The sequence below is a fragment of the Prionailurus viverrinus genome, chromosome A2, assembly GCF_022837055.1.
Source record: "Prionailurus viverrinus isolate Anna chromosome A2, UM_Priviv_1.0, whole genome shotgun sequence".
NCBI classification, from domain to species: Eukaryota; Metazoa; Chordata; class Mammalia; order Carnivora; family Felidae; genus Prionailurus; species Prionailurus viverrinus.
The window spans coordinates 124,669,070-124,683,305 of NC_062562.1; the positions used below are offsets into that span (position 1 = coordinate 124,669,070).

General features: G+C 35.3%; 1 protein-coding gene across 9 annotated transcripts in view; it reads left to right on the forward strand.

Annotated features, from left to right (window-relative positions):
- BBS9 (Bardet-Biedl syndrome 9) overlaps positions 1 to 14,236 on the forward strand; it is a 458,993-nt gene that overhangs the window by 239,454 nt on the left and 205,303 nt on the right. For all 9 annotated transcript variants that reach the window (XM_047848254.1, XM_047848291.1, XM_047848301.1 and 6 more), the window contains 2 exons: positions 963 to 1,135; positions 4,870 to 5,022. In XM_047848254.1, the coding sequence (XP_047704210.1) occupies positions 963 to 1,135; positions 4,870 to 5,022 (326 nt within the window). The remainder of the gene's footprint in view (positions 1 to 962; positions 1,136 to 4,869; positions 5,023 to 14,236) is intronic.

The window sequence follows — 14,236 nt, forward strand, 5'->3', positions numbered from 1 at the left end:
TTTTAAAAACGGGGTTGTTGTAATCACAGTGCTTGGTTCATAGTTGGTGCTCAACAAATAACAGTTGCTCTGATCATAGATGTAGTTACTGCCACCACTGTTATCACTGTCATCATTGTCAAATTAGGGTGGGGGATGGACAAGAATTTGACTGTTTTTGAGCTGAGGTTTCAGCGAATGGAGGCAAACAAGATTTACATTTAGGGAAGGGACTGATTACAAATATAAATAAAAGAAATGTTAGGGGCGCCTGGGTGGCGCAGTCGGTTAAGCATCCGACTTCAGCCAGGTCACGATCCCGCGGTCCGTGGGTTCGAGCCCCGCGTCGGGCTCTGGGCTGATGGCTCAGAGCCTGGAGCCTGTTTCCGATTCTGTGTCTCCCTCTCTCTCTGCCCCTCCCCCGTTCATGCTCTGTCTCTCTCTGTCCCAAAAATAAAAAAAAAACAAAAAAACAAAAAAAAAAACGTTGAAAAAAAAATGTTAGAAAAGTAGAAAACTTTGATCATGATTACGGTGATTTAGCTGACTACAATGTCTAGGATGTGGGACTTTCTGCATAATAAGTTTTATTTCACAACAATATTCTGAAACAAATTAATAAATACCAGATTATACTTTTGCAATGGCTTTTTTTTTCTTACCTTGTAAACAAAGCTTTCTTATTTTCTTCCTTTTTTTTTTTTAAAACCCTAATTTGGGTGTTGTTATTGAAACCTATAAGAAACATAGGGAAAAGGACCATACTCTACACCTTGTCACTGTGACCACATACCTTTGGACTTAAATTAAATGTTATGTGGTTGATGTAGAAAACTGCAATAAAGCAGTAGAAATCCTATCTATAGCCGCCCCCCCCCCCCCCCAATCTTTTCCTTTTTATTTGGGTATTCATGTCAGAGTTAGTGATAATCATGTAGTTTCAGCTAGTAATTATGTGTTAATAAGCATTTTTTCTCTCTTAGAACGATACCGCATTCAGAGTGAACAGTTTGAAGATCTTTGGCTCATAACAAATGAACTTATTATCCGCCTTCAAGAATATTTTGAAAAACAGGGAATCAAAGATTTTGCATGTTCTTTTTCTGGAAGTATGCCCCTTCAAGAATATTTTGAGTTGATTGATCATCATTTTGAGGTATGTATGATCATAACTCATATTGTCTATAATTTTTCAATATATGGAGGAGAAAGAGATGCTGGAGGAAAGAATTCTAGTATATATGCTAGTAGATTGAGTGCTTCAAGTAGTTATTTTATGTGGATGATAGACTTTGTGTATCTGTTCCTGCCCTCTTGCCCATTTTGTGATCACTTGCAGACCTTAATAGAGTGCCTGCCCAGAGCTAAGCATGTGGTCTGGCTTCAGAACAAGCAGATTTAATTTTCCCACATGGAGACTTAACCTTTGACCCCAATAACCCAGTGTTAAAACTATTTGGGCTTATCGGCAGCCATTTGGCTAACTAATTCTAGCAGGCCATAAATGAGGTGTGATTATAAAGTAAAGTGATTTTTCCTTTTCCTTTTAACAAGCACACCAGAATTTCTGCATCTGAATGAGGGTTAACCACATAAAATATTCTTTAGTATCTGGCACAATGGGCACTTAGCAAATGCTGAATGATTAAATGTTTAAACAAATGAGATCTGACAGTGACTTTGTAGCCAGAATATTTTTGCATTTCTTCTTTGGAAGTACCTTCAGAGTCTGCATTAGATTGTTTTGAGTATCATGATGGTATAAAATCTTCATCCTTTGAAGACTGATTTGATATTTGGAAATAGCCAAGAGTCATGTCTTGTGAATGAATTAGATAATGAAATTGTTTTAAAAATCTCATGTGTTAAAAAAAAAAAAACTCACCAGGTTCAAATACTTATGTGCCCATAAATAGGCTCTGTAGGTGATTACAAAGAGGGGATTTCAAAAGTATTTTGAGCATTATTTATGGAACCATTGGTTCTCTAGAGTAACTACTTTTTAAGTAATCAATAGGTTTTTGCACTTCAGTTTATAAACTATGATGTGTGACTGTGTGTGTGATAGAGAGAAAGAATATGTCATGTAACTTGTCAGTCACATGAACATTCATTCTACTTAATGTTCAGTCCCTCAGACATTCTAAGAACACTGACTTTAACCTATAAAGACTTCTTTTAGTATAGTGTGAAAATGCAGGGAAAATTTTAGTGCGTAGAATCCAATTACAAATAACATTTGTTATTATCAAATAAATTGAGCTTACTTGGGTTCTCTTTCACCTATGCTGATAATATTTTATAGGACAGTGTACTTTTGACCAAATCACGGCACCAAAACTGACCGTTTGAGGAATATATTTAGGTATTGTAAGGATTGAGATCCTTTGCACTCCTCTAGGATTTATTTTATTTTATTTATTTATTGAAGGTATATTTTAAAAATTCTTGCTGTACTGTGCAAAACTGGGATCTAGTGGTTTATGGAAGGGTCTACGAAAAGACCATATTAATTACATATTTGTAGTATTTAAAACAGAAAATATTAGATTCTGAATGGGTATAAGTTTGACACAGTTTCGCCCCTTCTTTGCTGTGTAGTAAGCCCCTGGAGATTCCACATCAGGGGCATTTCCTTTCTGGGGAGGGATTTAGGGAACATGATGAACTACAGGCACTTCCATTTGTTATACAGTTTAAAAGGAGCATCATTATACTTCCTTTCTCTCTGGCCCTGCTCTCTGCTTTTTTAAAAAATACATGATTTTAATCTTTGAATCAAGATAGTTTTTGGAATCCAAGTGTCCCTTAGTGTAAGCTCCATGAAGGCAGGATTTTTTTGTCTGTGTTATTCATTGCTATAATTTCTAACACCTAAAACAGTGCTTGGCCTTGGGATCAATAATATTTGTTAACATATGAAAACAATTCAATCACTGATGTTTGGTTATACATTCAGTGGAATGATAACTTGGCTGATGTGTCAGTATTGAAATTTCATGTCTTTTATAATTTTTCTTGTGTTTCATGAATGTAATGAATAAAATATAGCTGGAAATTATACAATTAAAAGAGTGAATTATTGATAATTAAGCTAATCCTCTTTTTAAAAAATTCAGTTATTTAAAAAATTATCATTTAACTTTTGGTAATGAAAAGTTTTTTTCCCTTCAAGAGAATATTCTGTGATTTAGTTAGTTACTTAGTGCTTCTGAAATTGGAATCAAAAGACATTAATAAAATTTCAGGCTTTTTTTTTTTTTTTAAATCACGTGTCTGGAGAATACATACACTTGCAAGGGAAGTTGGATATGAGAAATGTATACTGTAAAAGCTTGATTTCTGAACACTTTGAAAATGCTGTTTATTTCAGGACTAGTTTTTGACTGTTTTGTAAAGTGGAATTAGCAGTTCACATAATATGATTTCATGGAGTGTTTCTTCTACCCTATGACCCTGATTAGCTTTCTTTTATTTTAATAATATTAAACTCAGGGGTTATAAGAAGAGTCACAGTAAAAAGAGTCTATTTCTGATTCTCCTCCTCCTGCTACTCAGTCTCTTTGGAAGAAACTTTTGGTGTTCAGTTTCTTGTTTATCTTTTTAGAACTATTCTATGCAGTCTCAACCATGTTAATGTACAGATTTCTTTTGTAAAAATTCATGAATGGTAACAAATTATAATACTATTCTATATTTTTTTGCTTTGTTTCAGTCACTGTATCTTTGTATAACATTGCATATCAGTACTTAGTAGTCCTGCAAAGTAGTCTTTATTATTTAACCTGTCCCCCTATTGATGAGTATTTTGATTATTATTAATATCTTACTATAATACTATAATAGATAATTCTATAATGAATAGACTTGTATGTACATTATGTTTTGCAAGTATACCCCTAGGATAAATTCCTAGAAATGGACTTGGTAGATCAAAGGTATATGTCTGAGAGCTATATGTATTAGCTTTTCTATAAATTTTGTCCTTTTTTTTTCCCTATTGGCTTGATACTCTGTTTCTTACTGTTTTGTATTGGATTTTGGTCTTTTTCTCATTGATTCTTAGATGCTCTCTAGCTATTATGGGCTTGACTTTTTGTCTGTGTGGTTATTGCTATTATTTTTACAGTTTGCTCTCTGTCTTGTCACTTATGTTTCTTTTTTTAACTATATAGAATTACTTTTTTTCTTATTTAGTTACAAATTTATCAGAGGTGTGAGTATGTGTGTGTCTGGCTTTTGGCTTTTTTGTGTTTTTAATTTTTTTAAGTTTATTTATTTATTTTGAGAGAGAGATATAAAGCAGAGGAGGGGCAGAGAGAGAGGGACGGAGAGAGAATCCCAAGCAGGCTCTACACCATCAGCACAGAGCCTGATGCATGACTCAAACCCACGAACCGTGAGATAATTACCTAAACCTTACCCGACTGAGCCACCCAGGTGCCCCTGGCTTTTGGCTTTTGACTTAGAAGGGTCTCTTTCATGCCAAGATTATTGAAAAATTCTAATTTTTCTAGTTCTTTTATTGTGTCTAAACTTATTCCAACTGATTTTACTGTAAGGACTAGAAGAGAAATTCTTATTCTTTTTTCTCATGTATTTAATCAGTTATTACAAGACATTTATTAAATAATCTGTATTTCCCCAGTGATACTGGGTTATCTTTACTGAGTTTCCACTTGACCTGTCCTACTCTGTTGTCTGTGTATGATCTGTGTATCTATCTATTCATGTACCAAATATTATAGTTTTAATTCTCTTAACTCTGTAATATGTTTAAATTTCTGTTATTACTGTCTTTCAAACTTTAATTGTCATTGCCTGTATTCTTGCTTTAAAAATGTTTTCTTGTACACATGTAACCTGAATTTAAGAAATTCTTTATTGTAGTTGCGGATAAATGGTGAGAAATTAGAAGAACTGTTATCTGAAAGAGCTGTACAATTTCGGGCCATTCAACGCCGACTATTAACAAGGTTCAAAGATAAAACACCTGCCCCCCTCCAACACCTGGACACCTTGCTAGATGGAACTTATAAGCAGGTAAGTGTGATATCAATTACAGTTTTTCACTACTGGATATAATTTTTTTCTTTCACCCTAGAGTCATGTACTAGAATAGCAATAAAAGGTATTTCTTCTCTGTGTACTATGGAGCAACAGATAGCACACAAGCCTTTGGGACTTTCAAACTGTGTAATCTTGAGTAAGTTCCATAAGATCCATCATTTTCCACATTTTACTTTCCAGACTTATTATGAAGATTTTTGATCGCTTATGTGAAGCAGCCAGCACAATGCCAGGTGCATAGTATGTGCTTAGTAGATAGCAGCTGTTATGCTCAGTGTTGTTAGACAATTCTTGGTGCATTTCATGATTATCACCATAGTTCATTAATTGTCCTACTGGCTTACACTTCCAGTATTATGTCAGTTGATGTTTTGAAATGGCATTCTTAAACAGCTCTTTGTTCTAGTTCAGAAAGATCTTTTTCTTCTTCTTCCTGATTCTTTTTTTCCATCTGATTTACCTTTTGCATGGCTAGGGTGATCTGACTCTCATTCTTATAGTATTATGTCACCAATAGCTGTTCAAAATTATCATCTCTGGGTTAAAGTCATAATTTAAAAAATTTTAATTTTACGGGTAAGACCTCTGCCAGTTCCACTATAACAAATTCAGCTTTGAATGACTAAAAATACCTTCTTATGTTTCTATACAATATCACTAATGTGTTTCAAAGTCAGTGTTGGTAGTATGAATATTCTGTTGATATTTTAATTGAGTTTTTTATTGAGATAGTTATATATTTACTTGCCGTTTAACAAAAAATACAGATAGGTCTCATGTATCCTTTACCCACTTTCCTGACGTGGTAATATTTTACAAACCTACAGTATAATATCACAATCAGGATATTGGCATTTCTAAAATCCATGGATTTTATTCAGAATTCCATAATTTTACTTGTACTAGTTTGTGGGGGGAGGTGTGTTTTAAGTTCTATACAGTTTATCACAGGTTCATGTATCCACCACCACATTCAAGATATTGAACAGCTCCATCACCACAAAATTCTCTCATATTGCCCTTTACTACCGTCTCCTCATTGCCTTCTACTATATTCTGTTTTTTTTAATTTTATTAAATATAATTTATTGTCAAATTGGTTTCCATACAACACCTAGTGCTCATCCCAACAGGTGCCCTCCTCAGTACCCATCACCCCCCCCCCCCCCCCCCATCAACCCTCAGTTTGTTCTCAGCTTTTAGGAGTCTCTTATGTTTTGGCTCCCTCCCTCTCTAACCTTTTTTTTTTTTTTTCCCTTTCCCTCCCCCATGGACTTCTGTCAAGTTTCTCAGGATCCACATAAGAGTGAACACATATGGTATCTGTCTTTCTCTGTATGACTTATTTCACTTAGCGTAACACTCTCCAGTTCCATCCACGTTGATACAAAAGGCCAGATTCATTCTTTCTCATTGCCACGTAGTACTCTATTGTGTATATAAACCACAATTTCTTTATCCATTCATCAGTTGAAGGACATTTAGGCTCTTTCCATAATTTGGCTGTTGTTGAGAGTGCTGCTATAAACATTGGGGTACATGTGCCCCTATGCATCAGCACTCCTGTATCCCTTACCATATTCTGTTGACCTTGAAAGGACAAATCAGATATTTTTTTCAGTTAGAGGAAAGAATAGCTTACTACTATTGATGAAATAGTTGTTTTTTGAAATGTTCATGGTTATGTGAAAATTAGAAGCAATTTGAGGGGACAGTCAGTAGTAGCAGTAGGGTATTAGAAAGAACACTGGGCTTTGAGTGCAAAGATCCCAGTTCTGTGGCTTTTGGCAGTTTCCTGACCCTTTCAGATCTTCAGTTTCTTTCCATAAAATGGAGTAAATACCATGTTGTTACAAAGAGTCTTTATTGGTAATACACGTGGAAATGCTTGGTAAATTGTTCTACAAATCTTGCCGGCCAGTTTCCTTTGTGCTGGAACCATTCTCTGACTCCTGAGTGAGTAGGCACTAACGCTGCTCTTTCTGTTCCACACTTCTTTTCTTCCTTAAGTATGCTTTTCATTTTGGTTTGTTTTTCATTTTCTTTCTTTTTTTCCTCCTCTTCCTTCATGTCTCTTTGGTGACTTAATCTGTCTCATTCTTAGGCCATACCTGCCGTGCTTGGGGCTAAAGATAAACTGCCTCTTGTCTTTAACGATACTGATTCTGTGGACACAATGGTAGAGGGGTTTTTTAAGGAATTTGATGAGGATGCTTGATTTAATGCTTTCCCTGTTTTCTATATAGCAAGACTTCCTTTGTCTTTTATATGTTTAAAGTGCTAGGCTTTTTTTGGTTTTGTTTTTTTTTGTTGTTGTTATTTGTTTGTTTTTGCTTAGTCTTAAGGTTGGGTTTTTTTTCCATGATTTGTAATATTGTAGACAAAATGATCAAAACCATGGGTTTTTGCTTGAATCTATAGTTTTAATTCATTTTAGATTAGATTAATTCATTTAATTATTTTTAGATTAAAAAAGAGAATGAACAAGCTTTTGAAAGATGAATACTATAAGGAATTTGACTTAGTTTTAATGTAACTTCCTACTCAATTTTATTATATATTCATATTAAATTATAGTGAGAAGTTGATTGTTCTCTAATTTAACTCCCTTCAGTTAGCTTTTAATCATGTAGTTAATACATGAATATAATTTCCTGAAGAGAAGGATAAGATAATACATAGTGCTAAATTCTTTATCATGGCCCTTTATCATCTTCTCAAAAATGTAATCACTTTTATGTTTTTGTGTCTTTCTAGACCTTTCTTTTTTTTTTTACATTCAGAAATGAAGTACTGTTTTGTTAGGCTAAAATAATCCATAAATAACATCATGCTGTACGTATACTTCTCTTTTCTCTTTTTCTTTTAACAGTATGTATTAGAACTCTTTCCATATTGATGTATAGATCTACTTCTCTATGTGTTATGTAGTATGTAGATATTCTGTAGTAGGGACAAACTACAGTTTATTAAAGAAGAGATCTTAATAGTAGTTTTAATGTTGAGCCTAACAGTGAGAAAAAGTCCGTTTTAGACAAGCCTACTGTGACCAAACAGGGATATAACATAATTCACTATCACATACCTTCCGTACCTAGTGTGGATTTTTCTTATCTTTATACTTTGCCTGGATAGGGGGCATGATTTAATTGGCAGATTAGCCAAACCCATGAAATAATGAGCCATGTTAGAATGTGATCTTACTTTCCATAGCATGACTGTCAGTAGATTTTTAGAGAGTTTTCCTGGAGTGCCTGGGTGGTTCAGTCAGTTGAGCATCCAACTTCAGCTCAGGTCATGATCACTCAGTTGGTGAGTTCAAGCCCTACATCAGGCTCGCTGCTGTCATCCTGTCAGCACGGAGTCCGCTTTGGATCCTCTGCCCCTCCCCTGCTTGCAGTCTCTCTCTCTCTGAAAATAAATAAATAAAAATAAATTAAAAAAATTTTTTCCTAATATGGCAGTTTAAAATTAGATCTGTTGCCTATATAGAATCCTAGTTTTCTCATGTGCAGGGAGCATTTAATTTTTTTGTTAGTCCTTTTGTGGATCTTAGTGCCACTTTAGTTTGATCAGGGTCAGTAAGAGAAGCACTCTGAGCCGTCCAGTTAAAGATTTACATTTTATTCCATTTGTCATCATGTATTTGGAAGATTCTGTATTGTCAGCATTTAATGAAAGGTGATCACTGGCTCATGTGAAAATAGAAGCAGAAGCCAGTGTCCTCCTAAAACTAGTGTGTAAACTCTCTGAAGGCAGGAACTATTTTTTTTTTTGCATTATTCATACCACTATATTTTTAGGATGATACATTTCTTGCCACTTTATAGATGCTTGATAAATATTTGCTCTGTGAAGGAATTCTTTATTGACACTAAGATAATTGCTGAAACTGTGTTTTCGATAAGGGAAGCACTACAAAGAACAGACTGGTAGATAGTTCTTTGAGTTCAGGCTCATGAATCATTGGGATGGTTTATTCTAAAATCCCCAAAAGCCACTAAAGGAAACTCTCTTCTGTCTTCCTAAGTAATTTAGTTGGAAGATTTAGGTAAACTGTCCCAACTTAGAAGGTTTTATAGCTGTAAATTCCTGACTGAGAAAATATTTCTCTCCTCCTCCTCCTCCTCCTCCTCCTCCTCCTCCTCCTCCTCTTGTTCTTCTTCTTCTCCTTCTCCTTCTCCTTCTCCTTCTCCTTCTTCTTCTTCCTCCTCTTCCTCCTCCCCTTCTTCTTCTTCTTCTTCTTCTTCTTCTTCTTCTTCTTCTTCTTCTTTTTTGTGAGTATGTGTGTGCCAAAGTAAATTTGAAAGAATTATCATTGAACTATCTCTATGCAGGTACGACATTGTTGAGATTGAATCCTATCATAGTCTAAGTGGCATAAGAATTAATTGAGCTCTTTAAGTATTAATGTATGTCCAGAAACATGAGAAGTTTGATTCTTTTCATGTCCTATTTATATAATTGTTGAGTTCTTCCTCTTGGAAGGCAATTTTTTTTCACATCCTTTGAGCAGCTAGGATAGGATATAGAAACATAGAACTAGAGGAAGTTTGGGGGTCTTATGGGTACTAGGTGGTCTAGGAACTGCTGTAGTTTCTAATAAAATTCTTAGGACAAACTGAAAGTGAAGACCGAGGTCCTTCAATGATTGAGTATTGATGAGTTGGGTGTAATATGAGTTAGTTTGTATAGTATATCCATTTATGTAAGCAGTCAGTTTATCAGCTACAAAAGTAGGTAAGGCCAGGGCACACAGCATAAGATCTGTACCTTTGGTGTTTAGCAGAAAGTCCAGGAACCACTAGCTTGCACAGTGAGCCTATGAAGTAGCCCTCTGATCTTTAACCTGAGGTTTAGGTGACTGATTATGGTCCACAAGAGTCTATAAGAGAAAGCCACTACTTCTAAGGTTGCAGGAAGACATCCAGAATTGTTTCTTTTAAATACATGCTGATAAATGCTCTAGGGTTTCAAGTGGCATATCTGATGTATCCTTGTGAAATGATTAAGAACTCTATGTCTAGAATTAGCTTGTTTTATGTTTCAGTTTTGTCTCTGTGACTCTAGGTCAATTACTTGAACAGACAAAGAGGAAACAAAACCATTCCTAAGCCTCAGTTTTCCCACCTGTAGAATTCTGGCTCTTTCATGGGGTTGTTATGAGGACTGAAATGTGTAAACATATAAATTGCTTAGAGTAGTGCATGGTACAGAATAAGCTGTTAACAAATGTTAACTACAACTCTAGGGAACTGTTCATCATTTTTATTTTTCTAATAAGTTATGCCATCTCAAAAATGGCACCATTCATTTTTCAGACAAAAGAGGTTATAATAATACCTCGTCTTTCTGAAACTCTGCTATCTGGCAACTTCATAAATCTAGACCTGAGGTAAGAATCAGGAAGATCCTGTGTCCTCAGGGGCATCCTCACACTCCTTTAGGTGTTGTTTGGTTCCAGAGAGGATACGAAAAGGGAAGGGGCATCAGGATCATGAAGCCAAGTAGCTGTCTTTCCTGAATGCCTGGTTTCACCTGATGTATTCCTAGAAGTAAAATAAAAAAATATTTCACACACACACACACCTGCACGTGTACTTACACTTATGTATTGCTCTGTAGAAATGTATCAAATTATAGTTCCACCAGCAGTATATGAAGATGTCTGTTTTCTAGGTATTATTGTTTGATTTTTATCATTTTTAACTGAAAAGAGAATTTGATTATTGTTTATCTTTCTTTGCTAACTAGTGAGGTTGAATATTTTTAAAATGTTAATTGGCCACTTGTATTTGTTTTCTAGTGATTTACATATGTAAGTTTTCCTTTCAATAGTGTATCAGGTAGTTCAGCTTTTTCCATGTTATTTTGTGTATATTAGAAGTGGCAATCTTTTATCATACTTTTGTCATGCATAAAAAATACATGTATATGGGTTGTAATCTCTCTTCACATATAAAAAAAGTTTTACCAATTTGTCATTTGTCTTTTATTTTCATTTATAATGTTTTTTTGACATATAAAATTTAAGAAGTATTTACACAGTAAAATTTATTCATCTTTTTCCTTTAGGTTTCTATGCCTAGGAAAGCCTTTCCCATGCCAAGACTGTATGAATATCAACATATAATTTATTGTAGCATTTTTATGCTATCAATCTTTATATATACTTGTAAAATCCATCTGGAATTTATTATACAATTTAGTGGGAATCTAATCTCCCTGCCAAAAATGGTGAGCGAGTTGTCTCAGCCCGTTTATTACATAATCCATTCTTCCCCTGCTGAGCTAAAGTACTACCTGTATCATTTATTGATTTTGCTGTGTAGCAAACCACCCTAAACCTTAGTGACTTAAAACAACAGTAATTCATTGTTGTTCATTTGGGCAGTTCTGTTAATCTGCCCTATGCTTGATTGTTCTTGACTGGGCTCAGTCATGTGTCCATCAGATGGTGGCTCAGCTGGAGACTGGATGGTCCGGGATGTACTTACTCACATATTTGGCAGTTCGCTCACAGTTCTATGGGATCACTGTGCCACATGTCTCTTCTGGCCTAGCAGGCTGTCCTGGGTTTATTCACATTGTGGCTACAGGTCCCAGTGTACAAGCCCTCTTCAAGTCTGTGCCTGTGCCATGCCTCTAATTCCCTATAGGTTTTGTCCAACCCAGATCAAAGAGGTAAGGAAGTAGACTCTCCCTCCTTACTGGATGAGTAGAGAATTGTGGGAATTTTTATAATCTATCCTACTTTTTTTCTTTCTAACATATACTAAATTAGCAAAATGTTTTTGAAGACAGTTATTTTTCTTTCCATAACCCTTGGACTTAGGTTTTCTATACTTTTGACTTTCAAATCTGAATTTTTATTATCATTATGGTATTATTTATTCATAATCAATTTTGGTCTATGAACTCTAAAGAGAATGTATAATTAATTAGGTTGTCAAGAGTTGTTAAAAGCAAACAGATCATCTGTGCTGTTTATAGGTTTGGGAGACTGCCTGAATACTTGCCTGTATGCTTAGTTATGGTCCATTGTTTGGGGGTGGAATCCACCTGTCCAGGGTGGGTTTTTTTGTGGGCATGCAGCCTGCACAGTCACACACGACCCTTGTTTGGTTTAAAGCTCTGTGGTCACCATCTTGAAATTAATTATTAATGCTGTTTGGAAAAGGAGACCCTCTATTTTCCTTTTGCTTTGGGCCCCTCAAGTAATGTATATGGTCCTGGCCCTATTAGAATACTAATTTCTGATGAATAGAGTAAGACAACTGGGAGTTCAAATATAGAACAGAGTTCAAAGAGAAAACAGCTTTATGACCACTACTCCAAAGCCAACTCTAAGTTTCCCTGAAGTTGAAGAAAAAGGAATACAGCTCAAGGGTTTCTTTCTGGGAAAGGCATCTTGGTTAACTGATGATGAATGATAAGGCTTTTCCGAGTATCATTTGACAATTAGTTGTCTCTGGGCATGTTGTGAGTACCAGCCTCTTTTTAGACTTCCAGCAGTTACTGGCTCCAAGATGTGCCATCAATGAGTTTTGGTGCACAAAGGGGTCAGCCAAACCCCTTTTCTCCTCTTTTCAACTGGAAGTCGTTTCCTTATCCTGTATTTTTGATTGGATAGGAACCCCACAACCTACATCTCCACATTAACATTTTACTCTTACCTTTTCTACATAGTATCTACCTTCCATCATATCACACTCCATTGAGGGCATCTACCCGGCACTCTTTCCTGAGGTCATGGCTGAAGCAAGGAGAGGAGATTGGGGCTGTCACTCTGAGAAAAGCATCTTGTGATCCTTACATCCTCCAGTGAGTGAGGACTTTCCAGTTGCCCACTACAATTTCAATAATTTATTCTAGAATTTGGAAAAAAAAGTCTTGCTTTTTGAAAAAGATTTCTCTTTTTCTTCTGGCTCTAAAGGTACAATGTTGAAAGAAAGTAACCATGTCAAGAATTTCTTTTTGTGAGCTGTTAGAAATCTAGATTTCCTTGTTTGTACAATCAGAATACTGCTGGTCAATCTGAATATATTTTTGGAGGACCTAAGAAAAGAAGTAAGGGAAGGAAGGGGAATTCATGTTTACTGAGCATCTGTTGAGACTGAGGTAAATTTCATTTATTACTTCATTTAATAATCACAGTCATATTGTGAAGGTGGCATTATTGTTTCCAAGAAGGGATCCCAAATTATGGATAAAGAGCTTGAGACTCCAAGCAGGATTAAGCAACTTGCTCAGTGTTACACAGATATTAAGCCATCTATTCCAAAGTCCATGCTCTAGTATGTCATGTGACATGTTTAATCATTTTCATGTGGGACGTAGACATCCTAGATTTTTTTTGCAAAACCACAGTGAGATCGAAGAAAAAGGAGATTCATGCAAATTATTTGCACATATTCATATTATATATCAGTGTATATTCACAATCATCCAATATCCATTGGGTATACACCTATCAGAAAGGGAGCAAAGTCTTCTGGAGAGTTCCCCAAAGTATGTATTGCATCTGAAACTTCAGTATCAGAGGAAGAGGTAGCTTTGTTAATTTATTAACTTATACTGAAATTAGATTTCTTTGCTATCAAATTCTAATGATTATTGCCTTTTGCAGAAAACCTTTGGAAAATAAGTTCTCTTTCATGTTATAAAAATTTCATGTACATTTGTTAGTCAAAGCAGGACTGATTGGTTGAATTGAAATCGAGGAGATTTGGACTTGCCCTACAGTTTGGCTTGTGTTTTGTTGCTTTTATGTGCACTGGTTTTCTCCCCCTCCCACTTAAACACTAACCCTCTGTTGTAGCAGAGGAAAAATGTTTACTAATCTAAAAGTTTGTGTCAGATGACATATGTGTGATGTAATGACTGATAGTCATTAGTGTTCTAGAAAGGCACTTGGCTGATTTTTCTCTTCTGCAAAACAGAGGTTGTATTAGGCATAATTTTAAACAGAGAGCCTGTGGTTTGGAGTTTGCTATTTGTTACTTTTTCTGTACTTAAAACTTCCTTCCACTTTGTTTATTTGTATGGTATTGATGTTAAAAATCATTTTAAGTCACGCAGAAGTCTAAGAGTTTTTTGGTCCATGACTTTTTAAATGAGTGTAATTTTGGCTGATAACACAAAGGAGTATGTGATGAAACGTTCAGGCTTAGTTTCCTCCTTGCCA